We start from the raw sequence: 26,350 nt of genomic DNA, 5'->3' as shown, positions 1-26,350 counted from the left end.
ACTTACCTGCATGTACTGTACAAATACCATTCACTGAGCACTTCACAAACCTTCCCATGTGTTGTGATTATGAATGGAAGAGAAATTTAATTCTTCTGAAACATTGTGCAAACCAAGCCATAGGCATCCTTCAATTCTGCCCTTATCTGAATTTTGCAAGGTCATTCTGCAGTCGTGCACTAAAATGCTACTAGGGTAGGGTGTGTATTCAAAGCATAGCTGCCAAGTTTTCCCTTTTCTCGCGAGGAAGCCTATTCAGCATAAGGGAAAATCCCTTAAAAAAGGGGATAACTTGGCAGCTATGATTCAAAGGCATATATTAGTGGAAAAAACATACAGAAATGCATTATATTAGGGGTAAGTAACTACTTTGCAAAATGTGAATATTAGGAGAAACTCACATTGAAACGATGTAGAATTTTCATGTGGAAAACTGAACTTAAGGTTGGAGAAATTGGAAATGGAGAGAAGCCAAACTTGACATATTCCCCCACCCCTAGGTATGCTACAAGGAGATATCCCTTTCCTTATCTCCTGAAGTAAAGAAATTTATTTCTGGCAAGGCAAGGTACCACGCCCAAAACAATTCTTTTTAAGTCTTAACTAGGGTTGCCTAATGTGAAACATCTAAAAGTCAGGTAGTTGTTTCTTTCCTTGACATCTGATGGGCATAGCTGCCAAGTTATCCCTTTTTTTTAGGGAAATTCCCTTATGCTGAATAGGCTTCCTCGCGAGAAAAGGGAAGACTTGGCAGCTATGCTGATGGGAGGGCATGGCCTCTAGATTACTTTTCTGTAAAGACATGCTAGAACTCTCCAAAGAAATGACAATCTCTGGGCAGCTCTCAGAAGCACTTCCAAAGATCAAAATCCCATAGACTCTTACCACATTGTTTTCTGCATTAATAGGGCCCCTGTGACTTTCGGAGCAGCATGATTTGGATAAAACCCGCAAGGGAAGATGCCTTAGCCCTGCAGTCCTGGTGGAAGCCATCTGCCCATGTCTGTCATGCCACTGCTAACAGGCACAAAACCTCTGAGCATTTTTTTAAAGGCAACAGCCTCATCTGCTATTACTTCAGCTGCAGGCTACCCTAGAATTCAGGGTGTCCACATAACACCCCATTTAAAAAGTCCTCTGGGAAGTGCTATTAGTTCTGGTGGCATCTTCCCAACCAGCTCCTTTGCTGAAGAAAAATGCAAATGGGACTTCTTTTTCATTAAAAAAAAAGAGATGTTTCACAAAAACTTTCTCTTCCCCTCGTTTCCATTGGGTGCATTCACGGATCCAGCCCATAATTAACGAAGCGATAAGATTAAAGTTTTCCCAGCTTACTTGCTAAACGCTGTCTGTCAGGCAAGCTGTGAGTATTTAGCAGCCTGTGAGCGAAGAAGGATTCTTCTTTAAATGTCAGGAAGCAGCTGCACCCACAGACTACAATCCTAAAGCCACTTACTTGGGAGTAAGCCCCATTGAATCCACCAGGGCTTACTTCTGAGTAGACATGGCTAGCCTTGTGCCCTTTGCTTTTTATGCCACAGCATGGAAAACTAGCACTGTAGACTTCGTTGCATTAAAAGGACACAGTTGGTGCCTTTCCCAAGCAAAGAAGAATTTTAAGTGGTTCCCCCCCCCTTTGCATGCTGTTTGATAATATTAAGAAACAAGCTGGCTTGGTATGCTAAGCCCAGACACTTTTCCATGACCTTGTGGAGGCATTTAAGCTGCGCATTAAGCCCTTGAGTTGCCAGGAACCACTGGCAGGTCCTGCTTACTGGACATTCAGACCCGTCTTCATTTGCAGCCAGTCACACCCTTCTCTGAGTAGACCCACTGAAATTCATGGATCTCAACTCCCCACATTCCTTACTTTCCATGCGTCTTCTCTGAGTAGGACTAACTTTGGATGCAGCCCAGATCCAATGCAGGCTATTTCAAAATAATGTAGAGGACCAGAAACACACCCACCCCAATGCACTATGTGAATCCACAACACAGGTGTTTGCCTCGCTGCAAATTGATCCTTTGTGCTGCTGTCTTTGCTGCTCTTCGTTATGCAAGATTTGCTTCTCATTCTTGTGCTTTATAATTTATGTTGTCAGGAGTTTGTGCAGGAGCTGGGCCCTGGGACCAGCAGGGCTGGCCGACTTTGTGCACGCACCCGCCAAGGTTTGGGCTTTCTATCGGAGGTTCCCAGATAAGCCCAGGCCATGACTGGGGGTGGAGCCCCGTTTCCCTATGGGGGGGGGAGTACTGTCAGGAGTTTGTGCAGGAGCCGGGCCCTGGAATCAGCAGGGCTTTGCAGGACTGGGATCCTCTTCAGCTTGTTCCGGGGAGGCAGGGCGCGGCCGCACAGGTGAGGCCACTTGGTATTTGCTGCACCTGGTGGCAAGATTCGGCAGGGGATATAAGGTCAGCATTTCCCCTCAGCTCTTTGCCACAGCAATGCACTCTCTGCCTCGCCGTGTGCCTCCTTACCTTTTGACCGTGACTTTGTGCCTTGACCCTTGGACTGTGACTTCGTGCTCTGACCCCCGGACTGTGACTTTGTGCTTCGACCTTCGGACTGTGACTTCTTCCCTTGTGCTTCTTGACCCTTGGACTTCTGCTCTTCGGACGTTTGTGCCTACCATCTTGCCCCCGGTCCCGACGCTCCTTGCTGTCCGGACCGTGACAATGTGTAAGCTGCCACCAGTTCGATTTCATCACAGCAAGACAGACTATCAGTGCCCAAGTCAATGCCTGCAGAAATGAATGGAATTTCAGCGAAAAAAGAACCAGTTGTTCTTAAGCGTCTCCCCACCCCAGGCCTCTTTCTTTGGCAATGCCATGAGGGCAGAGGCATGGCGAATCAGACAGGGAACTTCTCAGAACAATGCTCTGGTCCAGCCTGAAGATCAGATAAGCAGCACAGGGTGTTCAAGTGAAGGCTGAACGATAATGCCAAAAACCTGTCTAAAGTGTAGGCTGACAAACTCCCACGAACACCATTAAAGGGATTTGCAAATAGAGCATAGTTTTCCTGCTGATAATAATGCTGAGTGAATTTTATACAGTGCCAGATTTATGAATAAGCTAAACAAGCTCTAGCTTGGGGGCCCACTCTCTTGGGGGGCCCCCAAAAAATAAAGGAGGGGGAACTGGATGTACATTTCCAAAATAAAGGATAAAGTAAAACCTACAGCAGTTTTTTGTGTTATGTATGGACCTATTAGGTCCATAAATTACCATATAGCATATATTCATCACAAAAAACAGCGGCAATTTGTTGTGGACAAAGGACAGCTGGACATATAAAGGGCCTCATTACCTTCAGTAGCTTAGGGCCTCATCAAACCTAAATCCGGCCCTGGTTTTATATGCTGCTTCCCCCTTTCAGCAGGAGCCCCTTATTTCTCCTGGGATGCTGCTCTGTCAAGTCTCTTAGTCCAAGGAGCCCCCTGTAGACGTAATCTCTGGAGATCTTCCAAGCTCCCCTTTTGCTGTGCTGTTTACCTTCAATCTCCTCAACGGTCTTTCTGCTTCCCTTACACTTTTCCTCATGAACATCTCTCTCTTGATGAACTACACGAAAGCTCATGCCAATAACAAATTTAGTTGGTCTCTAAGGTGCTACTGAAAGGATTTTTTTATTTGTTTTGCTCCGCTGTTTGACAGTCGCTTGTTCTCTTGAATCCTTGGCAGCTTTGCCCTTTCTTCCTCACCACCCCATATGGGTTTGGAAGTGCCTGCTAGGAGGCCTGCCCTCTCTCACGCACTTCCAGTCCTTCTCCAAACCCCACCCTTTCCCCAAAACCTTGCACCATAGCTGCCAAGTCTCCCGTTTTTCACGGGAAACCCCTGTATTTTAAACCGTTTCCTGCTGGCAGCCCGGATTGGAAAAAATCCCGTAAATCGGAAAAGCAATGGAAATAGCTTGTGCGCACGCGCAAGCGTCATTTCCGGTGTACTTCTGGGTCGGAGGAGGCTTCTGCACATGCGCACAAGCTATTTCTGGTGCTTTCCAAGTTGGGAGTGTGCCAGAAATACCATTTGCACACAGCTGCGTGTTCCCGCACCCCTGTGCACGCTCCCTCACCCTCCGGCCCACCACGTAATCGGCGGGCACAGAGGTCCAGCTCCAAGGGCCTTCTGGCGGTTGTCTCCCTGTGAGAGGTGAGGTAACAGGGAGCCAGACAGAGGGCCTTCTTGGTGGTGTCACCCGCCCTGTGGAATGCCCTCCCATCAGATGTCAAGGAAATAAACAACTATCTGACTTTTACAAGACACCTGAAGGCAGCCCTGTTTAGGAAAGTTTTTGATGTTTGATGTTTTATTGTGTTTTTAATATTCTGTTGGGAGCTGGCCAGAGTGGCTAGGGAAACCCAGCCAGATGGGTGGGGTATAAATAAATAAATAAATAAATAAATAAATAAATAAATAAATCATCATTGGAGCTGGAGTCCAGCATCAGCTTGAAGACACCAACTGGGCACCCAGGCTCTACTTCTGTGACTCAACCTAAGGATGTGGAAAGGAAAGCATTGCAAGGTTTACCCCTGCCTCTGCCTCTGTTTCCCCTGTGTCAAATTTTAGAGTTGATAGCTACACACAGAGCAATGACAAGCCACAAGAAGGCTGGAGACCACAACTCTGCTTTGCTGTTTAGCATTTCCCACCGTCAGCCTCCCCCTGGTGGTGGGGAAAAGAGAGCAGAGCTGTATTTCCTAGATACTGCTTGGACAAGAAAGTCTCTCGGTGCACACACACCCTTAGATTAAATGGAGTCCTTCTTCCTCCCACACAAATGCACATTTTTGAAGCCAAGTGTGGGGAACCTTTGGCCTTCCAAATGTTGCTGAGCTTCAGCTACTCTCAGCCCCGGGAAGCCTGGCCAAAGGGCAGGGATTAGGGAGCTCAAGGCAGGAGACCTGGTGCTTCCCTATTCTATCCTCAAAACAACCATGCAAGGTAGGTCAGGCCGAGAGTGAACTTTGTGGCTGAGGGAGGATTTGAATCTTGGTCTCCCCAAACTTAGGCCAGCACCCAGATCACTACCCCACAGGGTCCCTTGGAATGGCAGCGCTATGTCGCTGCTTTCATACTGTTCACAAACCCCAAAACATCCCAGAATGTTTGGAACTGCTGAAATGAAGAGTTTTATCTTTGCTTGAATCAAAAGGGACCTGTGCGCGATCTAGCGACTCAAAGCACGCAAGAAAATTAGAGGATTCTTCCCAACATTTTCAGCTACATAGACGTTAGAACTTTCTCAATTCTGACATTTTAAATCTTCAGCTTTTATTTACTTGGCGTTTTTTACATCTTCAAATCTACCTGACATTTTCAAATATTCCTCTTTTAAGATGGTGGAATCTGCTCTGTGGGAACATGCACTGACATTTGCAGTTTAGTTTATCGTCCTCTGGCACTGATATGAGCTAATCGTGTTTTTCAGATGACTGGCAGCTGAGGGGGGTATCCCATTTGCCCCAGCCTTAATTCAGAGAAAGCAATGGATATTCCCCCCCCCCCCCCGCTTCTTTAGCGCCTGCTTGCAAGTGTTTGCTGGCTCTGTGTCCTGACTGGTGGGCCTTGTACTTGCCGTCACCGTGTAGATAAGAAGCCTTCATGCAGAGAATGATGGATTGTCTGGCTCCCTGGCGGAGCTCATTTAAAACTCTGCAGGGCGAAGACAAGTGTGTCGGACATTGGTCGACTGCCTTAGTAGAAGTTTATGCAACACTTAACAGAGAAGTTGCCACTTTCCAGAGGAACTCCCTGTCTTTAGCCAGTGAGTAACAGGCAGAGCATTCCCATCCTTGCATTGTGTGACCAAGCCGGGACAGCCCCAGCCTCCAGGGATCATAAGGAAGGAATAAAGACTCTAACAACGTGTTATGGAATTAAAATCAGGCCACAACTTTATTAAACTTCCGAATGTAGGAAGACCTTGACTTAGGCCTTGGGTGTGTATCCCTCCCAGTCCCCCAGCTGGGAGAACTGGGGCTCATGAGGGTAAATGGGATATGGGGGTGCTCTGCGAGACGTACGTGTAGCAGGCAGCCCAGCCCATATCCCCACACGCAGGGTAGTTCACTGACAGCCTTTTGGTGTGTGGCCAGGGACACCCATATATATAACCCCTTTTAAGAGGGGACCCTGGAATTGCCACCACAGGGGGGTGAGTCACCACTTCACCACCACCCCCATTACAGGGAAGAAAAGACTAAAGGATTCTACCCAAGGCCATAAACCGCCAAAGTTGTGACAAATTGCTACGGGGAAGACAAAACCTGCCAATGCAGGAAAATTTCTTCCGGTCCTTCAACAGCAACCAGTCAAAGACCGTAGGAGCGCCTGCTAAAAAGGAAGAAAAAGTTAACCTGCAAACAAGAAAACATTAAATATTAAACTAGGGGAGGGTATGGAGGGTGAATCTCCTGAGCAGACTGCCTGGCTGTTGTTGGGTCCACTCCCTTTTTATACTGGGACTGGCCATTAAGTTTCCTGGGAACTGTAGCACGGTGCACGATCCTGCAAAGGGCACCCACAATGTAAAGTGTGAGTGCTCATTGCCACACCCAAAGGAGCTTTGTTTGTTACCTTTCTCCTTGCTGGGCAGCAGCTCAAAGCACAAAAACTTTGCTGGGAAGAGGCAATCCTGAGGGACAAGTGAATCTGTCAGTTTCGGCTTCTCTCGGCTTCCTCGCTTTCCCAGCCTTCAGTTCAGTTCATCACATTTCCACATCAGTTTGTTTGCAAGATTTTTTAAAAAAAATTGTCAGCATTTGAGTATGACTTTCTCCTGAAGCAAATTTTCCTAAGACAACTTTGCAATGCAGCTTTCAATGAATGCTGAAGATGTTGCAGCCCGTGATCCTGGCCTTGGGTCTAGTTGTGATTGCCATTGTTTTAAAGAGCTTTGAATGCTGTATTTTATATTGCTGTGCCTTCTGGTGAAGGATGGGTGATAAATCTGATCGGCTTTGCCCAACCCCACCCTCTCTTGATGCCCCAGCAAGCATGACCAGTGGTCAGGGCATGATGGCAATTGGAGTCCCAACGCATCTGCCACTTCTCCAAACCTTCTCCTGGTGCTTGTGAAGATGCCCCTCATGTCTGCTTCCCTGAAGCCGTTGGCGGAAGGGAAGCATGTATTTATAAGATGTCTGCATTTTAAACTTTCAGGCTGACATTTAGGGCCAGGCCATCGCAAAGCAGCTTACAACTTAATATAAAAAGGTGCAGCATTCACTAAAAAAAAACACCCAAATATCCATAAAGGAAAAGGTAAAGGACCCCTGGGGACGCAGGTGGTGCTGTGGCTTAAACCACAGAGCCCAGGACTTGCTGATCAGAAGGTCGGTGGTTCGAATCCCAGCGACTGGGTGAGACACCCCATCTTAATCCCCAAAGGACAAAGCCTGCAGTTGAGCCCAAGATCTTAGGTCATTCCCACTATGAGTCTGAAGCTCTCCACTTCCCCCAAAGAATCTTGGGAAGTGTAGTTTTCCCCTTGCAGAGCTACAATTAACAAACTACTTTCCAAGAATCTTTGGAGGGAACTCGTGGGCTCTCAACGTATGTATGCTGTGAATGTGCCCTTTGAATCACGGAAGATTCACTCTCTTTGGAGAATATCTAACAGGCCAGCTTTTAGTGTGACCCAAGAGGATCAAATCAACACATTCATTTTATAGGATTGTGTTCAGCCAGGAGGATAACTGCCCTCCCAAAGCAAATGTAAGAAAGCATATTTATCCCAGAAGGGGTTTGTGTGATGTTTGAAAGAGAAGGAAAGTAGCAGGGAGCATCACAGCACATGAAACGAGCAATGGGAGATGCTCAATGTCCTCAGCTCAACTGAGCTTTCATGAGCTTTCATTGCAAGCCTTTTGGGGGGTTGGGGGGAGAAACCTAAACTGTGCCAAATAATTCCTTCCCACCTCATCGTGGTGACACTTCTGGTTCTCTCCCTATGGATCTTATGGGTTTTCGTCTTTCTTTTTACCCACATCACGCTGCTAGATGGGGCTTCCCGAGGTCTGAGGGGCTGGTCAGATCTTCAGCTGCTTAGCCGTGCTTTAGTTTCCGATGCCCCATAACTATTCACTAGGCCAGCAGTGTGCACCTTCTTGAATTATTTCCATAGCCAAGTCACAGTTGCTTTATTTGAATACTGCTTCCCTATGTCTACTACCCACAACCAAAGCAAGGGGGGCAGGGAAACATCGCCCATCAATCTCCCCACAATGCATTGTTATCTAGAACATCTCTCTGGGGCAAAGAGACACATGAAATTCAATGCCTCCCCACCCAGCCCCACTGCCAAAACCAAACAAACACACCCAGGAGCGTTTTAAAATCTGAGCGGGGCAACAAAAACCAGGCAGACTATTTGTGATGAACAATTAACAAGAATGGCCCCAAACGGAGAGAAGATAGGCACCAAACAAAGGGCACTTGCGTGGTCAAATATTGTGGGGTTCCACGTTGTTTGTTCACGGCAAGCATTTGGGGAATTGTGCCAGTAAATATTTGACATTCAGTCCAACCCACGAGTCAGATTTAAGCTGCCAGGGAGCCCAGTCTCGGCAAAGCAACTATTTCAGAGGGAGGAGGGAGCAGGAGAAAAGCTGGCCGTCCACACTAAGTCCTCATGTACAAATATTATAGGTTTCCATCAAAAGCAATGGGGTGGGAGAAAATTCTTCCCCAGCTTAATCCTACGACACACTCGACTGCAAGCAGCATATCTTTGATAGAATCTGGCATACAAGTTTTGACACCAAATTCCCCCTGCTGTTTGGGGAAGAGCCAGGGCTCAGCAAAACAGCCTCACGTCACCAGTGCCAGGACTTTGCTAACCAAGATCTCCACCGAAATGGATCCCCAGAGGCAGCACTGGGAGGGATTCTCACCTGAGACTTTGAAGAGGCTCTGCTATTTAGTGTAGAGCATCCTTTCCCAATCATAAATTCACTTCTCCATATTTCCACATCAGTTTGAAAAAAAAACCAAAAATCAAATCCTCATGAAAATTCTTCATGCAAATCTGGACGCAGTCCTCTTTAGGGAAGTTTTTTAATGTTTAATGCTGTATTGTGCTTTTAAAAGTTGGTTGGAAGCTGCCCAGAGTGGTGGGGAAACCCAGCCAGATGGGCGGGGTATTATTATTGTTGTTGTTGTTGTTGTTAATTTCTCCTAATATAACACAATGCTGCCTGCAATTTTGCTTAATGCACATGTTTGCAAAGCAATTTCCTTTATAAAAATTTATTTATTAAATTTATATACCACCCTTCCTCAGGGCAGTTCACAGAATAGAATACAGGATAAAAAATGATGCATTTTTGTATTTACTCTCACTAATATATGGATTTTTATGCACAATCTGCTCCAGTGTATGCATTTTCATGAGATTCCTTGGGCAGAAGACTGCATTGCAGATTTCAAAAGATGGCTGCTCATGTAACTGCTTCAGAACGTGAAAATCTGGCAAGTTCGCCTGTAAATGAAACCCCAATTAAATCTCTCCCCCTTCCCCTAGCTGCCATATACTGAGTCAGGCCATTGCTTCATTGAGCTCCATATTTCAGCTCTGGCTGGCAGCAGCTCTCCAGGGTTTCAAGGAAGAGTCTTTCCCAACCGGATCCGGAGATGCCAGGAATGGACTTTGGGACCTTGGGCGTGTGTCCACTGAGTTCTGGCCCTTCCCTTGTGCTTGCCTGCCACTTGAGGTGTTTTCCCCAGGTGGGCAAGTTCATCTTTAAGATCCATTGGGTACACACAAGGGGTTTATATGATGATCAGAGTGCTGTCTCCTCAGCACACAAACACACACACCCCGGAAATTAATCCAAATTCCGAGAAGCGGAATTGTAATCCTTTATAATTAAGCAAGTATGCAAATAATGCCATGCTTTGCATAATTCATTCACCCTTTTGCAAGTCAAAGCAGTGAGAAAAGAGCTAGCTATCTGCAGCTCCACCTGATGAATCGGACACTGGAAATTCTGGATCGTCGGCCTCTGGCCTCTGAGATTTGACCAGGCATTGTCAAATCGCGGTCAACTTCAAGTCTGTCCTCACAGCCTTGACGTCTGGAAACCTGATCTAAAAACAAAAGAAATAAAGCTGGCATTATGCAGTTGCTGAGTCCTGCATTCAATGTCAATTCATGCGCAGCAATGTTTGCTACCCTTGTTTTACATAATATTTAACATTAACACTTGCATTGACTCTCAAGAACCCCAGCAAATCTAAGTGTTGGTTTTTCTGCCTGTAAAATGGGCTGTAAACATAAGGAACGGCTCTAAGAGGAGTTGATATGCAGAAGAAGAAGAAGAAAACATAGGAAATTGGGGATGAGATGAAAGTCTCTTGGATAATTCCAAAAAAAGATCTGTTGCTGCTCCTTCATTGGAAAATCTTTTCTGAGTGTGTGCTGAAGTGACACAAATAGAAGCTCTTTGATTTTATTTTTATTAGCAGTAATGACTCTGCTACACTTATTATTCTTTTTCGACTGATTATCCACAGATTTCTGGATCCATAATCATTCACGTCACAGATAGAGGGAGCGGAGGCTGAAACAGGATAATAGCCTTTAAATCCCCTTCTCTAAGCACTCAGATCTTCCCTGTCAGCAAGATTAAAGCGGTCAACAGCAGTCCCCATGTGCCTGGATCCCACACTGAGTTTTTGCAACAACTGGAGCTGCTGGTCGGTCGGAAAAGAAACGTCAAACGGCTCCAGCAGCAGATGCTTCGGGCAGGAAGGAGAAGGCAACCAGAAGAACATTCGCACCCACCACCCAACGCTAAGGGGAAGCATGTGGAACCTTAAGCAAAGAAAGCAGCCTCTGATCTCGGACTATAAAGCTGAATCTCGGCTGGGGGGCCCCTTGGATGCAACTGTGGGAAGCAACGAAACTGGGGGGACTGGGGGCTTTGGGGCTTCCGACTGGGGATCTCCACTGCAGCTGCCCCAGGAGGCTGAGAGCAGCTACTCCTGCTTGGAGGATGAGGAGGAAGAGGGTGAGGAAGAGGAGAAGGGGCTCCCTTCGGTGTTTCCCTTCAGTCCAGCCTTCCCAGCTGGAGCCACCACATCCTCCTCCGTCCTCAACATCAACGTTGGCGGGCAAAGCTACCGCCTGACGTACCAGGCAGTGGCCATCTACCCCACCACCCGCCTGGGCCGCTTGGCCACTTCCACTGACCGCTGGCGCCAGCTGGGCCTCTGCGACGACTACGCAGCTCAGGGCGACGAGTACTTCTTTGACCGGGACCCGGCCGTCTTCCAGCTGGTCTACAACTTCTACTCCTCCGGGGTGCTGCAGGTGCGGGACGAGCTGTGTCCCCGCAGCTTCCTGGAGGAGCTGAGCTACTGGGGGGTCCGCCTTAAATACACGCCCCGCTGCTGCCGCATCTGCTTTGAGGAGAGGCGGGACGAGCTGAACGAGCAGCTCAAGGTGCAGGGGGAGCTGCGGGCCCAGGCGGCCGTGCAGGAGAGCGAGCACCTCTTCCGGCACATGCGCTATGCTGAGCATCGCTGGCGCCTGTGGAACCTCATGGAGAAGCCCTTCTCCTCCACCACGGCCAAAGCCGTGGGGGTGGCCTCTAGCTTCTTTGTGCTCATCTCGGTGGTGGCGCTGGCTCTCAACACGGTGGAGGAGATGCAGCACCGGGACAAGGCCACCCTGGAGAGGCGGCCCCTGCTGGAGCACGTGGAGACCTTCTGCATCGCCTTCTTCACCCTGGAGTACGTGCTGCGGCTGGTCTCCACCCCGGACATCCGCTGCTTCGTCAGCAGCGCCCTCAACGCCGTGGACCTCATCGCCATCCTGCCCCTGTACCTACAGCTCCTGCTGGAGCGCTTTGTGGACGAGGACCAGCCTCGCGGGCAAGGCTCCCAGCATGAAAATGACATCGAGAAAGTGGGGCGGGTGGGGAAGGTGGGGCAGGTGCTGCGCATCATGCGCCTCATGCGCATTTTCCGCATCCTCAAGCTGGCCCGCCACTCGACGGGCCTGCGCGCATTCGGCTTCACGCTGCGCCAGTGCTACCAGGAGGTGGGCTGCCTTCTGCTCTTCATTGCGCTGGGGATCTTTGCCTTCTCCGCCATGGTCTACACTGTGGAGCATGATGTCGCCAGCACAAACTTCACCAGCATTCCCCATGCCTGGTGGTGGGCTGCCGTAAGTACCTCCGTGGCGATGTGATGCTCGTTCCTTGCTCCCCCCCCCCTCGCGCTTGCAAGTGTGCCTGTTTTGGAAGCGGCAGGGGCCCCCCCCCATGTCTGGCTTTCCAAACATCTGTTCAGAGTGTTGACTTTACAGAACATGCATGCATGCACAAGCACCCGTCAGCTGGAAGCTTTCCTACAGTTGATCAGGCTAAAATCTGTGCAGCTGAGCTTGAACTGGAGAGCTCTTTGCGGCTGTGCCACAGACTTTGTGCTGCTTCTCCCCGAGAAAGGGGAAGAAGGAAACAAGAAGGGAAAGCACATGTCTGCATGGCCTTAACTTTGCTGTGACTTATCTGCACCTACTTGACAGATTTTTGCAGCAAATACATAAGGGAGGCTGTGGGGATGGTTTCAGGTTCCTTCCAAAGTGACCTTCCTTCCGCAAGACCAATTGCAGTCATTAACAGTCATCAACAGGTTTACCACTCCTATCAGCCCATCACCCATTCCCATCACCCCCACCCTCTGAATATACATAAGGGTCTGGCTACTTCTGTTTCAGTGTATCTGATGAAGTGTGCATGCACACGAAAGCTCATACCAAAATAAAAACTTAGTTGGTCTTTAAGGTGCTACTGAAGGAATTTTTTTCTTCCAAAGTGAGTTTACAAAAGCACCTCTGCTCAGCGGTTTAGCAATGCAATCAAAAGGGGCCACATATTAGCTCTCACCCAGCAGTTTAAGCTCAAAGGTGAGGCTGGGAACCTGTCCCTACAGAAGTTTTGTTTCATTTCCAAATGTGTCTGTAGATGAACAATTTGGAGATAGGAAAATAAGAGCAGCTGACCATCACAAGGCTTTCCAGACAGCTGGGGATCGCAGCTACAACAGAGCCCAAGATGATTTTTTTAAAAAATTGCATTTGTACTGAGCCAGCCGCAGTAGACAAAAATAACAAAACGGGAGGACCCTCTGGCTCAGTTGCTTGTAATGCAATACGGAGCTTATAATTTATAGGTCCCTGGTTGAAATGCATCCTAAGCCACCAGGGATGGGGAAATGGACATTCCTTCTAGCACAGCTGGAGGAATCAGGAGGTCTTAGTAGCCCAGGGACAGAGGCTCATGCTGCAAATAGTTCAGCAATAAGAGCACAGGGACAAAGGAAGCTGCCTTCCATTGACTGGGACATCGAGCTCACGATTGACTACACTGGCGGGCAGCTGATCTTCAGGCTTTCAAACAGGGTCTCTCCCCCTTCCTACCTGGAGTTGCCAGAGTCCAGCTGCATACAGAGCTCTACCCCCCTGAGTTTTCAGATTTTCCATATTGCTTTGGTGTCCAAAGTCTTTGCTGAGTCGCCAGCACTAATCAAATGTGAAGGCAACAAGGCGATCACTTCACTAAAACAAAAAACCCTGTTCTTTGTGCCTGTGTCCACATTCTTCCCATGGGAACTTCCCTCCTGCATATGGCAAAATGCTGGCACGTGTGAAAGGTGGAGCATGGGATTCGTAGAGTTTTCAGCAGCACAAACATCTCCTGCCATCAAACTCCTCTTGTGTGACGTGACCTTGATTGACCTCTTTGGATAGGTAAATAAATCCAAGTTTGGAGCAGGTTCTGGGGGTGTTAACTTTGGATAGCAGATTGTGTAAACAGACTTGTGAACAGAAACTAGAAGAGCTACAGAAACTAGAGAAGCTATAGAATATAAATTGCATCCTGCCAATTTATGAAAGCATGTTAGAGCTTAGCTGGAAAGCTCTTCTGATAACCCTGCCCCTTTGAGGCAAATATATATGGTGTGTGAGTTTAGATAGATAGATCGATGATAGATAGAGATAGATAGATAGATAGATAGATAGATAGATAGATAGATAGATAGATGATAGATAGATAGAGATATTATGAAAATGGTCATCCATAAGCTGCTACCCAAGTATTTTCATTGTAGGCAATTGTGATTAATCTAGAAAGAAGTCTATTATTTCCACAAATGAGCCCTCAAGTCCTGCAACATCTGGAGGGCCACCGTTCTAAAGGGAGTGGCCTGCTTGGAGGTCAAAGGTTTCCCACCCCTGGCTTAGCGGGTATTGTTCTGGGAAGAAAAATGACAATCACACGGTAACTTGCAACCACCCCATACACTTAAAGGCCTCTTGCACCACTTTAACAGTCAAGGCTTCCCCCAAAGAACCAGAGGAGCTGAGATTTGATAGGAGATGCCCTCTTAGAACTGTGATTCCAGCACCTACTGTCTAACTGTTCCCGGGGTTCTTTGGCGGGAGGCAGAGCTCTGAAAATGGTACAAAAGTGTTTCAAATGAATGTTGTGGGTGTGACCAATGAGCACCAGCAATGGGAACAACTCCAGCATTAGGCTGCAGGCAGAGCTTTTCTTCTAGGGAAAAAAGTGCCAGTACTGCATGTCCTTGAGTACCCCCAGGGGAAAAAGCACTGGTTGCAGGGGTGTCTATCTAAACCCATCTTCTCATGATAATCCTGCTGGTTGGTCTGGGCTGGTGGCTGTTGGCATGACAAACCCTCCCAAACTCCAGATCCCACTCGCCTGCGTCTTCCTCGTGCTCCAACAGTGGTGCAAATGCCCCTTCCCCATGCTTGAATCCTGCACAGCTGCAGACACCTGTGGACAAAAACAGCAGCGCCTAGTTCTGGGTGTGTATTTTTCATTTGGCCCAGTCAAGGTGAGGAGGACCAAAGCCGGTGCCAAAAGCCGGGAGGCAAGCTGGGAAAAGAGGCCGGTGCCCAACTGGGGGGAAGTGGCTGGGGAGGGAGGGAGGCATCAACTTGCAGAAAAGATTGGGGTCCAACCCCCCTAAATATTTTATTGGGGGGCAAAGGGACCAGGGCCCCACAGAGTTGGCGCCTACCCCTCCTCCGATCCTCATCCCTCCAAGGCTCCTCTGCAACATAAAGAAACACATGTGAAAAAATCCACCCCAGGACTCCTGGCTCTTTCATCTGGCTGTTTATTTTCAGAGATCTCCCTCCTGCATTAACATTCAATTCCAGTGAGTTAATTTCCATCAGGCCACAAAACTAATCCCTTTTATACCATCAAATGCGCCAGGTGCATCCGACAAATAAGCTCGCTTGCGGCAGGCTCAGGGAGGGAGCAGTATGTTTCACTCATCTGAAACATCAGGCCCCTTTTTTATTTGGGGGGGAAAAGGGAAATGCCCCCCTCCCCTCTGCATGGCTGCCTTTCCAGTGAATATTGCACTGGTACACTAACCATGGATGCTGCCAGACAGAAGCCAAGGGAAGGAGAGCACAATGCATGTTCCGTCTGCAGCCATTTCTTTCACTGTTTTATCAACATTCATATAATACCTTGGCATTGGTTATAATAACGATTGCAGGATCAGGTCAGCAAAAAGACAAATGCAAAGTGAGACACCATTCTTCAGACAAAACAGGTCAGTGCCAGGTTCCCAGCATTCGGCTCTTCCACCACCACCACCCACCCATCTCTGCTTTCCCCCATCTCTTGCAGCTCTAAGAGTCCCTGAAAACAGGGGCTAAATTCAGCTCCTTGGTTCATTCTGGCCGCCTCCTTCACCCCAACCCTGCAAACATTCCTTCTCCAAGTTGCAGGAGTATCAAAGGCAGAAGCCACCTTCCTGGCAAGCGTTCCTGAAGATAGGTAGAGGAGAGGGGGAGAGGCCCAAGTGTATTCAGGGAGACAGCGCAACCAAGAACCTGGACAGCCTGGATATGGGAAGGAGGGGCTGCTGCTGCTGCTGCCCTGTCTCGTGTTTTCATACATGGGAGACCTGGGAGAAACCAAAGGTGACCGGCTTGTCGTTTATTACATTCCTACCGTGTTTCTCCTAAAATAAGACGGTCCTCAAAAATAAGCCATGTCAGGCTTTTAATTAGTAGAATAAATATAAGACATCCCCCGAAAATAAGCCGGGGGTGGGAGCCACTTCGGGGAGTGCAGCGCAGCGGGAAGAGCCTGGTGAGAGGCAGCTGCGGCTGCAGGTGAAGCCTGCGTGGGCGATCTGGGGACAAGCACCCTGAGCGCTGCGGCGGTAGCGAAGAGGCGCCCGATCAGCCCGCTTCTCAGTTGATCGGGTGCCTCTTCGCTACCGCCGCAGCACTCAGTGCCTTCGCCCACAGTCGCCCACGCAGATCCCGGGCTTCACCTGCAGCCGCAGCTGCCTCTCACCAGGCTCTTCGTGCTGCCGCTTGGGGAGCACAGTGCAGCGCGAAGAGCACTCTTCTGTTGCTCTTGTGTGTGCGTGCGCGCGAGGGAGAAGTCCCCTTTTCCTTACCCAGGTGCAGCAGCAGGAGGTTACCCCCGCGAGGTGGGCAGTCTGTGCTCTGCACACACACACACACCGTTTTGCCTCGCTCCGTCTCTCCCCCCTCCGCAAAGACACCAAAAAAAAAAGACATCCCCTGAAAATAAGCCGTGGTGTGTTTTTTGGGAGGAAAAATAAATATAAGACGTGTCTTATTTTAGGAGAAACACGGTATGTGAATTGCCCCGTGGCCTTTTTGGCAAAGGGTGGCAAATAAATGCCTTAAAAGAAATGACTCATACAATAAACGAAGCTCCGCCCTGATTCTGGAACAGGCAGGTAGAGCAGCGCTGACTTCCATGCCAGCGTGGAGTTGGTTCGAGTTTCCCACCAGTATAGACCAAGGTACGGTGGCCCAAACCTAAGCAAGAGATATTGACAAAGACACTCAGGAAAGACATTCCTAGGACCACAGATGGGTTGAGAGGGTCAATCAATGGTCTGAGGGACCTGCTCCTCTCACCCCCAGCCCAGTCCACCACTGCCTGCTTTCCAGAAAACCAAGGTGTCAAATCAGCAGCTGACAAGGAGGGATGGGGGGGGGGGATTGGATTCCGTTCACATTTAAAGGTGAACTCACCAAATGAAAACACAGCTCTCCTTCGACATTTGCATCGATCCGAATTTTGCAATGCAGTTCTCCAGCCAAGTAATTTGGGGACATGACATACAAAATGTGGCACATTAGTGAAAATGGCTTTGCAAAAAAAAATGTATATTAGGCAAGTTTGTATATGAAATGGTATCACATGAGAAAATTGCAGGGAAATGCTGGTGAATTTTCATGAGGAATTTTATTCTTTTATTTTTTATTCACAGCCCAATGTTTAACTATAGAGAACTGAATTTAGGATTGGGAAAATGAGAAACCGGCATTGACGTGCTCGGCCATATTTACTGAGGACACTGCTGTAGCTCAGAAGTTCAAGACCTCTTTAGGCTCAGGTTGCCCAAACACACCATCTTTCTTACACACCATCATTCATAGAAAGGGAGGGAACACACCACCATGGTCACATGAGGGAGGGAAAGGCAGCTAAATCATGGGCAGTTTGTGCATTCATTCATTCATTCATTCATTCATTCATTCATTCATTGTGTTGGGAAGAAGTGACAGCCTGAGAATCCCCACCATGGCACCTCCTTCCTCTGTGCACTGTGATGGGGAGGACAAATGCCATCTCTGGTCTTCAGGGATGGGAAAAGCCGAGGCAGATTCTCATATCTATTGCAGAGGAATCTCTCTTTCCTTCCCAACGCAGCAATGGGGAGAACACCGCCTCAGTCTCTAAAGGACCCCTCTGCCCCCAGCATAGAAAGGTGGCTTGGATGTTCTGAGTAACTGCCTTGTTTTGTCTTTGCTTTTCAAGGTAAGCATTTCTACTGTTGGATATGGAGACATGTGTCCGGAAACCCACCTCGGACGACTCTTTGCTTTCCTCTGCATTGCTTTCGGGATCATTCTGAACGGAATGCCCATCTCTGTCCTGTACAATAAATTCTCAGACTACTACATCAAGCTGAAAGCCTACGAATACACAGCCATACGCAAAGACAGGGGCAAAGTGGATTTTGCGCGGCGAGCCATGAAGAAAATGTCTGAGTGCTGTGGAAACAGGCCAAACCGATTACCGAGACACAGATACAATTAATACCTTGCATGGAAAAGAGGGATTGGGAGATGAGAGGTTTGTCCACAAGTTAACTGGGAGGAAAAGACTGACTGGGGTATCGTGCAAAACGTTTTCTTTTTTTAAAAAAAAGATACAAATGAAGATAATCATTCTTAATATTTTGTCTGATAAATGTTATAGCTGGTGTCCAAGCAGCCACTGGAATCAATTGTATTGTGATCCAGTGAGTGAATACAAATAAGGATCCGCTTGAGGAAATGAGAAAGAGTGCGGCCTTGTTTTTTTTGATCTGCAAATGCTGCAGCACCACGACCGAATCGAAGGCAACTAACTTAGGCTAAGCACCATTACTAGGAAGCAAGAGCCTGTTGATCCTATGAGGCCTACACCTGAGCAAATGTGCAAAGGATTGTGCTGCTTTTCCTGGCTATTTACATATTTGCCAGCAAGATGGATGTTGCCTCAAAATCAGAATTTAGTAGACTTTCAAGTAGGAATATATTTGTGTCCCGTACCAGAATTTTATTATTGTCTTGAGGGTGTGTCAAGCGCCTTTTGTCCTGTAAATGGATCCGCAGGTACCAAAAACAAGTCATTGTAAGAAACTGGAGTATCAATGCGGTGGGGAGAGAAGGAAGCAAGTGCTGGTAGCCTCCATTGAGTTGCCGCTACTTCACCTTTGTTCGTTTGTAGGGAGGGGGAGTCTGTCCATTTCAGCTTCTACTTTTTCCCACCTTAAGTTGCGTTCTTTCCATTTCCACATCAGTTTGCCATTAAAACAGACAAAAAAGAGCCCCAATGAAAATTCATCCGTGTTTTCGTGTTTCTTCTAATATACACATTTCTGAAAAGCAATTTCTCCTAATCGATTGCATGTTGTGTTATTTTCACCTGGCGTGTGAATTTTGTGCACACCACTTGGCTGGAGAAATGCATTGCAAGATTTGGAGAACTGCAAATTGTGAAGGATGGCTGTGCTTTGGTTTGCATCTTGTTCCATAAAGTGAAAATTCAGCAGTTTTGTCTTTAACTGCAAATGGAATCAAATCCCCTCTTCCTGCCTGCCTGTGCTCCCATTCCAACTCTCTAGACACCTCTAGCTGAGATCATCTTGTCTGATGAGAGCATTTCTGCAGATATTAAACAAATAATGAAGGGGCCAAAGACCCCTCCCCCCCCTAGAGTTGGCATGTCTATCTCCATCATGTTAAATAAAAAAATTCCTTCAGTAGCACCTTAAAGACCAACTAAGTTTTGATTTTGGTATGAGCTTTCGTGTGCATGCACACTTCTGAAGAAGAATCTGAAGAAGTGTGCATCTGAAGAAGTGTGCATGCACACGAAAGCTCATACCAAAATAAAAACTTAGTTGGTCTTTAAGGTGCTACTGAAGGAATTTTTTTATTTTACTTCGACCCAGACCAACACGGCTACCTACCTGTATCCATCATGTTATTTATCTCAAAAAGCACAGGGGTGGGGCTTGGTTTGTTGCACAAAACTTCCCAAACAACTAGAACTGCACAACCTGAATTTGCCGGAATTTGGTTGAATCCCCCACAAAATTAGCCATAGCCTGGAGGCCCCCAGGGAGGGATCTTGTAGGCTAAGTCCTTCCAAGGAGCTGAGACATCAGGTTACAACTTGGGATTCTTGAATGAAGATTGAAATATGGTTCCTACCTACCCCTCATTTCTTTTTCTTTTTTTTTAAAAAAAGGATGTCTGGCTTGTAACCCAGCTCTGTAAACTCTGTGATGAATATTACAGTGGTCACATTGTAATTACTTTTTATTTTTGAATACTCTCCAAGTGTCCATTTTCCACCCAGCTGCATCTCTGTCATTAATAGGAATTATGCTCATTGGTAGCATCGAGAACCAATGCTACGAACATGAGTTTGACCAAACTGCGGGAGGCAGTGCAAGACAGGAGTGCCTGGCGTGCTGTGGTCCATGGGGTCACGAAGAGTCGGACACGACTAAACAACTAAACAACAACAAATGCTCATTGGTATCCAGTATCTTATGATGGTAGGGCAGTTCAAACATGACAAAGATGAGCATTGTGCTTCTAAATTCCCTGTTCTTCTCCTTCCCACTATAATGCCAGACTTTCGGGGTTCACAGGACATCCAAATGGAGACACTGTGGTTTAACTGTGAAACCAAGCCAGGATTCTTGCTAGATCAGTGGCCTAGCGAGGGTTGCCAGTGCCCGGGGCAAAGCAAGTATCCTCAGTACCACCTGCTGGTGGGCTAGAACGAAGGAGTAATATCTTGGCAACCGACCTGAGTGGCAACTACGGCACCCCACGAGTGTTGAGTATGATGGAGAGTGGGATTAGGGATTGGTCAGGAGCAATCCTTCTAAACCCAATATAATAATAATAATAATAATAATAATAATAATAATAATAATAATAATAATAAATGTTGTTTAGTCGTTTAGTCGTGTCCGACTGTGACCCCCATGGACCATAGCATGCCAGGCACTCCTGTCTTCCACTGCCTCCCGCAGTTTGGTCAAACTCATGTTCGTAGCTTCGAGAACACTGTCCAACCATCTCGTCCTCTGTTGTCCCCTTCTCCTAGTGCCCTCCATCTTTCCCAACATCAGGGTCTTTTCCAGGGAGTGGAACTTTTTTATCAAGCAAATATGACTCATTCTGGTGTTTTGCAGAAGTAAGAAAACGTCATAGATAAGAAAGGTTTTCCATTTATCTGAGAAACTTAAAATACAAGTTCAAGATGAAGAAAGGGCTTTGTTGTTGTTTAGTCGTGTCCGACTCTTCGTGACCCCATGGACCAGAGCACGCCAGGCACTCCTGTCTTGCACTGCCTCCCGCAGTTTGGTCAAACTCATGTTCGTAGCTTCGAGAACACTGTCCAACCATCTTGTCCTCTGTCGTCCCCTTCTCCTAGTGCCCTCAATCTTTCCCAACATCAGGGTCTTTTCCAAGGATTCTTCTCTTCTCATGAGGTGGCCAAAGTATTGGAGCCTCAGCTTCACGATCTGTCCTTCCAATGAGCACTCAGGGCTGATTTCCTTAAGAATGGATAGATTTGATCTTCTTGCAGTCCATAATAATAATAATAATAATAATAATAATAATAATAATAATAATATATTTATACCCCTCCCATCTGGCCGGGTTCCCCCAGCCACTCTGGGCGGCTTCCAACAAAACATTAAAATACAGAAATCCATCAAACATTAAAAGCTTCCCTAAACAGGGCTGCCTTAAGATGCCAATGCAGAGGGCACCCAAGCAACCGGCCATCGCCCAATTCTGCTCCTCAGTCCATCCGCACAGACATTAGGAGATTCTCTGTGTGAGGAGGAGGGTGCAGTACTTTATTTCTTTTTCCCCCTTTTGAACTTTTTTGTGCCCCTCAGAATTTTGCATCCAGGGCAGCCGCCTGTGTGGCCCCACCAATGCCCCCCTTCTGTATTAGATATCTTGATCTGCAAACAGAGATTAAACCACACTTTCCTGATTTGGCTATAACAGAAACTGTGGTTTAACAAAAACACAATGCTCTTTCTTTCAGAAATCCAGCCAATATGTATAGAGTAAGAATTGCTTGTTAGCATCTCCCTGTCAAGCTAATAGATGGTTTTTGAAAGTAAAGAGCCTGAAAATCGCATCCCAAGAAAGATGTAGCAAGTAGCCATTCCTTTGCATCATTGCAGTATCACTAAAAACAAGTTTCTGGGGTTTGTTGGCAACACACTCCTGTCCTCTACGGTGCAACGATGAAGGCACCATATAAGCTATAGGAACAGACCAAAAGCGAGAGTGCAATGAACAGATGCAGAAAACTGATGGGAAGACAATTTGCCAGAAAGCAGGAGGGTGATTATAAACAGCCAGTGTCTATTAATAAACGCAGAAGCAGAACTGATAGGCAAGCAGCTCAGGCAAACTGTACGCATTTCACATTATTAAATTCACTTGGAGCTGCTGAATCTATGTCACCACATTCTAGAAATTAGTATGAAACACCGTCCAAAAGACAAGAAAAGCTGCATCAAATGCAGAATCCAATGCTGTTTGGCAGGCGGCGGGAGGCGACACTCGTCTATCAATGGGAAGCAATGAATTAAAGCAGCATCACCTCTTGCTTTACCCCAAATAGGGCCATCTGCTGTTTTTCATGTCAAAAACAGCACACGGAGGGATGTGTCTGACAGAAAGAGCTGGAGAACATCTTTGTGACAGACTGGCATCTTCTGAATGGGGGAGGCGGGGTCTGGATGCCGCAGTGACAAATATATCTCTCTGCAAGTGCTGATTTGATTTTGTTCACACGATAAGTTGCACATTCCTTTATGCCTGCAGGCGCTGTAGAATCTGCACATCAGTTGTTAACTCCCCTTCTAGAATCTGCACAAAAAGGCTACAGAACTACTGTTATCCCCATGAGTTCCACGGCTGTTTGGCATTACTGTTTATAATGCAATATACCCACCCCATAATTATGTATATAGCCTTCTTGCCACTGACGAGAGTGGACTCCAGTCCACAGAAGATTATGCCGCAATAAAGCTTTTCATTTTTAAGGTGCCACAAGACTCTTCTGTTCTCAGATGAAGAAAGCAAAACTTTCTCTCTTAAAGCCCCTCTCAAGCAGCTTGAATGGGTGGAGAGCTGATGTCTGTTTCAGCATCTCCCACTTCAGCAGCTAGATTCACATCTGACACTCACATATTTTCTACAGACGAGAACAAAATGTCTGTGGCTTTTCCTGAATCTATTTTGGGTGAGATCCATCCCTAACCACCCCTGTCAGCAGAAGCCCTGAGGAGGACTTGCACAATGGTGATGTCCACCAATCTCTTCCCTCCCCAAGTGACTCTGGTGGGAGGAGGGAGCAGAGCAACCCCAAGAACAGCAAAGGGGAGGGGTGGAGATGGGGGCATCATTCCATCTGGCAAATCGGGATGCTTGTGCAAATGTAACAATTGGAAGAGTGAGACGTTTGATTCCACCTGTACACAAAAGCATGAAATGAACAGTCTCCTGTAGTTGTTAAAGTTGTTAAAGAGCAAGGGTTAAATTGTTGCTGAGCCATGAAGTTCACTGCATGACCCTGGACTGGCTAGAGCAGGCATCTCCAAACTTCGGCCCTCCAGATGTTTTGGACTACAATTCCCATCGTCCCCGACCACTGGTCCTGTTAGCTAGGGATCATGGGAGTTGTAGGCCAAAACATCTGGAGGGCCGCAGTTTGGGGATGCCTGAGCTAGAGACTATCCCACACTATCTTACTGAGCATCCTAAACACATTTTACAGCAGAAATTCTTCTGAGTAAATATGCATAGAATTGCACATTGAGAAGTTGACGGTTCAGGTAGATTTTGGCATGTCCATCTCTGCTTGCAAACATACAGAACAACCAAATTGTGGCATGCTGTGTTGTGGTTCAACCCTGCTTTCGAAAACTGTTCTGGGGCACAAAGCCAATTCATTATGGCCCCTGCCATGGAAAATATGATTGTCATGAAATTTGGCAACTCTTCAGACATGCATGGAACACACAAGGGTAATCTGTCAGATAGTGGGAAAGGGGCCAGTATGTTTTGTTTTTTTTCCAGCACAGCACACCTGCGCGTGTGTCCAATTTGAGAATCCACAAATGCGCCTACGAAGATGGAATTGATATGCCTTCACAGATATCCTCATGGGGGTGGAGTGATCACATGTGCAGTGGCTCCAGCCTTCGTCTCTCAAAGGTAATAGCTGAATACATTCTCACAAAAACTTCATGAACTTCCTGGTTGGGCAGGAGCTAAACCTGGATTTCTCCACATGACTTTAATTGCTGTGTTCAGCTAGTCAATGTGTACATAGTGATTTCACAAAGTGTTCCCGTTTCCCAGATCAAGGCTGGCAGATTGTTTGCTTGAAGAGCTTGGGAAATGTACCAGTCTGCAAAACAAGGAAATCCATGCCTCCTTTCAGGGTTTTGGGGAAAACCAGGACGGACCTGTCCACATTAAAAGTAAAATGGCCTGTTGAAAACAATACATTCCTATTTACTATTTTACACAAATACAGTTAAAATTAGGATCCTAACATTGTGATTGGTTAATGCAGTGCGCTCCATTCAGGCAAGGAAGGGCAGCAAAAAATGACATTAGTAGCTAGGATTTCCAGAGAAGCGTTGGACAGGATGGAAGAGCACTGGGGTAAAAGCAGCAATTGAAGCACAGAAATGTTGGACTACAACTCCCATCATTCTTGGCTCTACCACTGGCAAGTGGAACCCAACAACATCTGGAGGATAACATGCTCCCCACCCCTGGCTGTTACAAACTGGAACTTAAGATTGGAACAATGAGAAATGGAAAGACCAATATTGACAAATTTGTCCACTCGGCAACTGATGTAAGGAATAGACGGATCATAATGTTGGGCATTCTCCCAACTCTGCTTGCAAGCAGCTTTTAATGGAGAGCATCCCAAAACATGATCCCCACCTGCGTTCTGAAATGGTGCAGTCTGTTATGTCCTCCTGCTGCAGGTGTAGAGCAAACCACCTCACAGGTGGGGTGGTAACCTGCGTCTGGAATGCGCCACTTCAGATTGTGAGTAGGGACTCTTGCAATGGGAGGAAAACCCCTGAAAAGCATTGAGAGGCATAGAAAATGAGCATGCCAGAGTAAAGCTTAGGCTACCACCCTCCTCCAAAACAGCTGGTTTTCTATGTACAAGGATTTTAAAAGAAAAGAAAAGGGGAAGAGCTTTTTATCATGTGATTACACTCCAGACACTGGTTTATTGCCGTTTGATGTTGAGATTTAAAAACAAAAGAGTAACATGCCTTTCATTAGTTCAACTGCCAAGTCTCCATATTTCTCCCTGCCTCCCAAATAATACCCAAATATAACTTATTACTTCAGGCAAGCATGGTTACTGTCTCAGAGAACCAACCATGGAAAATTAACACTGTGATGCATTTTATGACCTTAGTGAAGTTTGTTCTTTCTTTTCTTTTGCAGAGACCAATGAAACTCTTAAGAGACCCTGAGATAATAAAGTCTAGCAATGTAGCTCAGATTCTGGCTGATCGTCTTCACTCCAGGCAAAAGGAGAAGACAGACGTGTTCACGATGGAAAAGTTTCAGAGAGGACAAAACTAATACAGTACATGTTGTCCTTTCCTGGTGGTCCCATTGGAAGCCCCCTCTAAAAAGGGACTGCGGCTGAACTGGGGTTTGCCCAGATGCCGTTCTGCAAAAAGACCACCCCTCTGGGGGAAAGATGAGGAGTGCATTAGGCGTCCCAGTTTGGAAACCTACCGTAGCTGTTGAAGGAGTTGCTTAAAGAGCAGCCACAGTTCACTGGGCAGCTGGCTCTCTTCGCATAGCCCTGAGGCAAAGAGTAACATTTGATCCTAAATCCTGCATCATTTTTAGCTTCAGAACGAGGAAAGCAGCTGTGGTCTAAACACCAGGAACCTTAATACTCAGGGACAGTGTCAGAATTCTGGGCTGCAATCTCGGGCGCTTGTTTTAAACTTGGTTTAACAGCTATATTTAGAACCTTGGGTTTTTGTCCCATTTAACTTGCAATGCACAGAAATACTTGGCTTGCACTGATCCCCCGTTTACATAACCTTTATTAACTTCTTTATGCAGTAGTACAGAAATTACACAACATACCAATGTAATCTGCCTTTTTTTATCCCGGATTATGGCTTCCAAATGCTACAGGAATCATATTTTGGGAATATGTCTGTTAAGGCAATTTAAAATGGACACACAAATGAACAATGAGACGTAAGAGCAGAGACAGAAGTGCTGGACATATTGCTTTAAAGCACACAACCAACTGGGGAGTGGCCTTTTAAAAACTTTTCCCGTTTCTGAAAATACTTATAACAAATATGCCCCGCTCCCAAAGCAACACTCCACGCCTATACATTAAGCAGGTTTGCAAAGAGCTTAGGGTTACTGACATCAGTTAGGTGCCAACTGGTTGTCCCAGTGAGCCATGGGAAGCTGGCAGGGGGGAGACCAGCTTGTCCTTTCCAGGGGAATGAATGGGCCATAAATGGTTGAACTCTGGGCTACATCTCCATTCCCACCCAGCTCCCACCGCCCACAACTCTTGCCAATAGCTTTTCACACTTAGTTGGTGATCTTTTAAATCGGGCGCTTTCCCTTCTTACTCATTGCTAACATCAAATATTCTCCATGCAGTGG

General features: G+C 46.9%; 1 protein-coding gene across 1 annotated transcript; it reads left to right on the top strand.

The window, feature by feature from the left end:
- Positions 1 to 10,780: 10,780 nt before the first annotated feature.
- KCNV2 (potassium voltage-gated channel modifier subfamily V member 2) lies at positions 10,781 to 18,155 on the top strand. Its single transcript, XM_035097343.2, has 2 exons — positions 10,781 to 12,181; positions 17,874 to 18,155. The coding sequence occupies exons 1-2, from the start codon at positions 10,817 to 10,819 to the stop codon at positions 18,153 to 18,155; spliced, it is 1,647 nt and encodes a 548-aa protein (XP_034953234.2). The 5' UTR covers positions 10,781 to 10,816.
- The last annotated feature ends 8,195 nt before the right edge of the window (positions 18,156 to 26,350 follow it).

The sequence above is a fragment of the Zootoca vivipara genome, chromosome 16, assembly GCF_963506605.1.
Source record: "Zootoca vivipara chromosome 16, rZooViv1.1, whole genome shotgun sequence".
Lineage (NCBI taxonomy): Eukaryota > Metazoa > Chordata > Lepidosauria > Squamata > Lacertidae > Zootoca > Zootoca vivipara.
The sequence above is the reverse complement of the archived record's forward strand: the minus strand, read 5'-3'. Positions and strand labels throughout refer to the sequence as shown.

What these genes read in the sequence shown, in the direction of transcription:
- KCNV2 (XM_035097343.2), top strand. Translation starts at nt 10,817, where the DNA reads ATGTGGAACCTTAAGCAAAGAAAGCAGCCTCTGATCTCGGACTATAAA. An exon ending in ATGCCTGGTGGTGGGCTGCC is followed by an intron (nt 12,182 to 17,873) that starts GTAAGTACCTCC and finishes TTGCTTTTCAAG; the next exon opens with GTAAGCATTTCTACTGTTGG.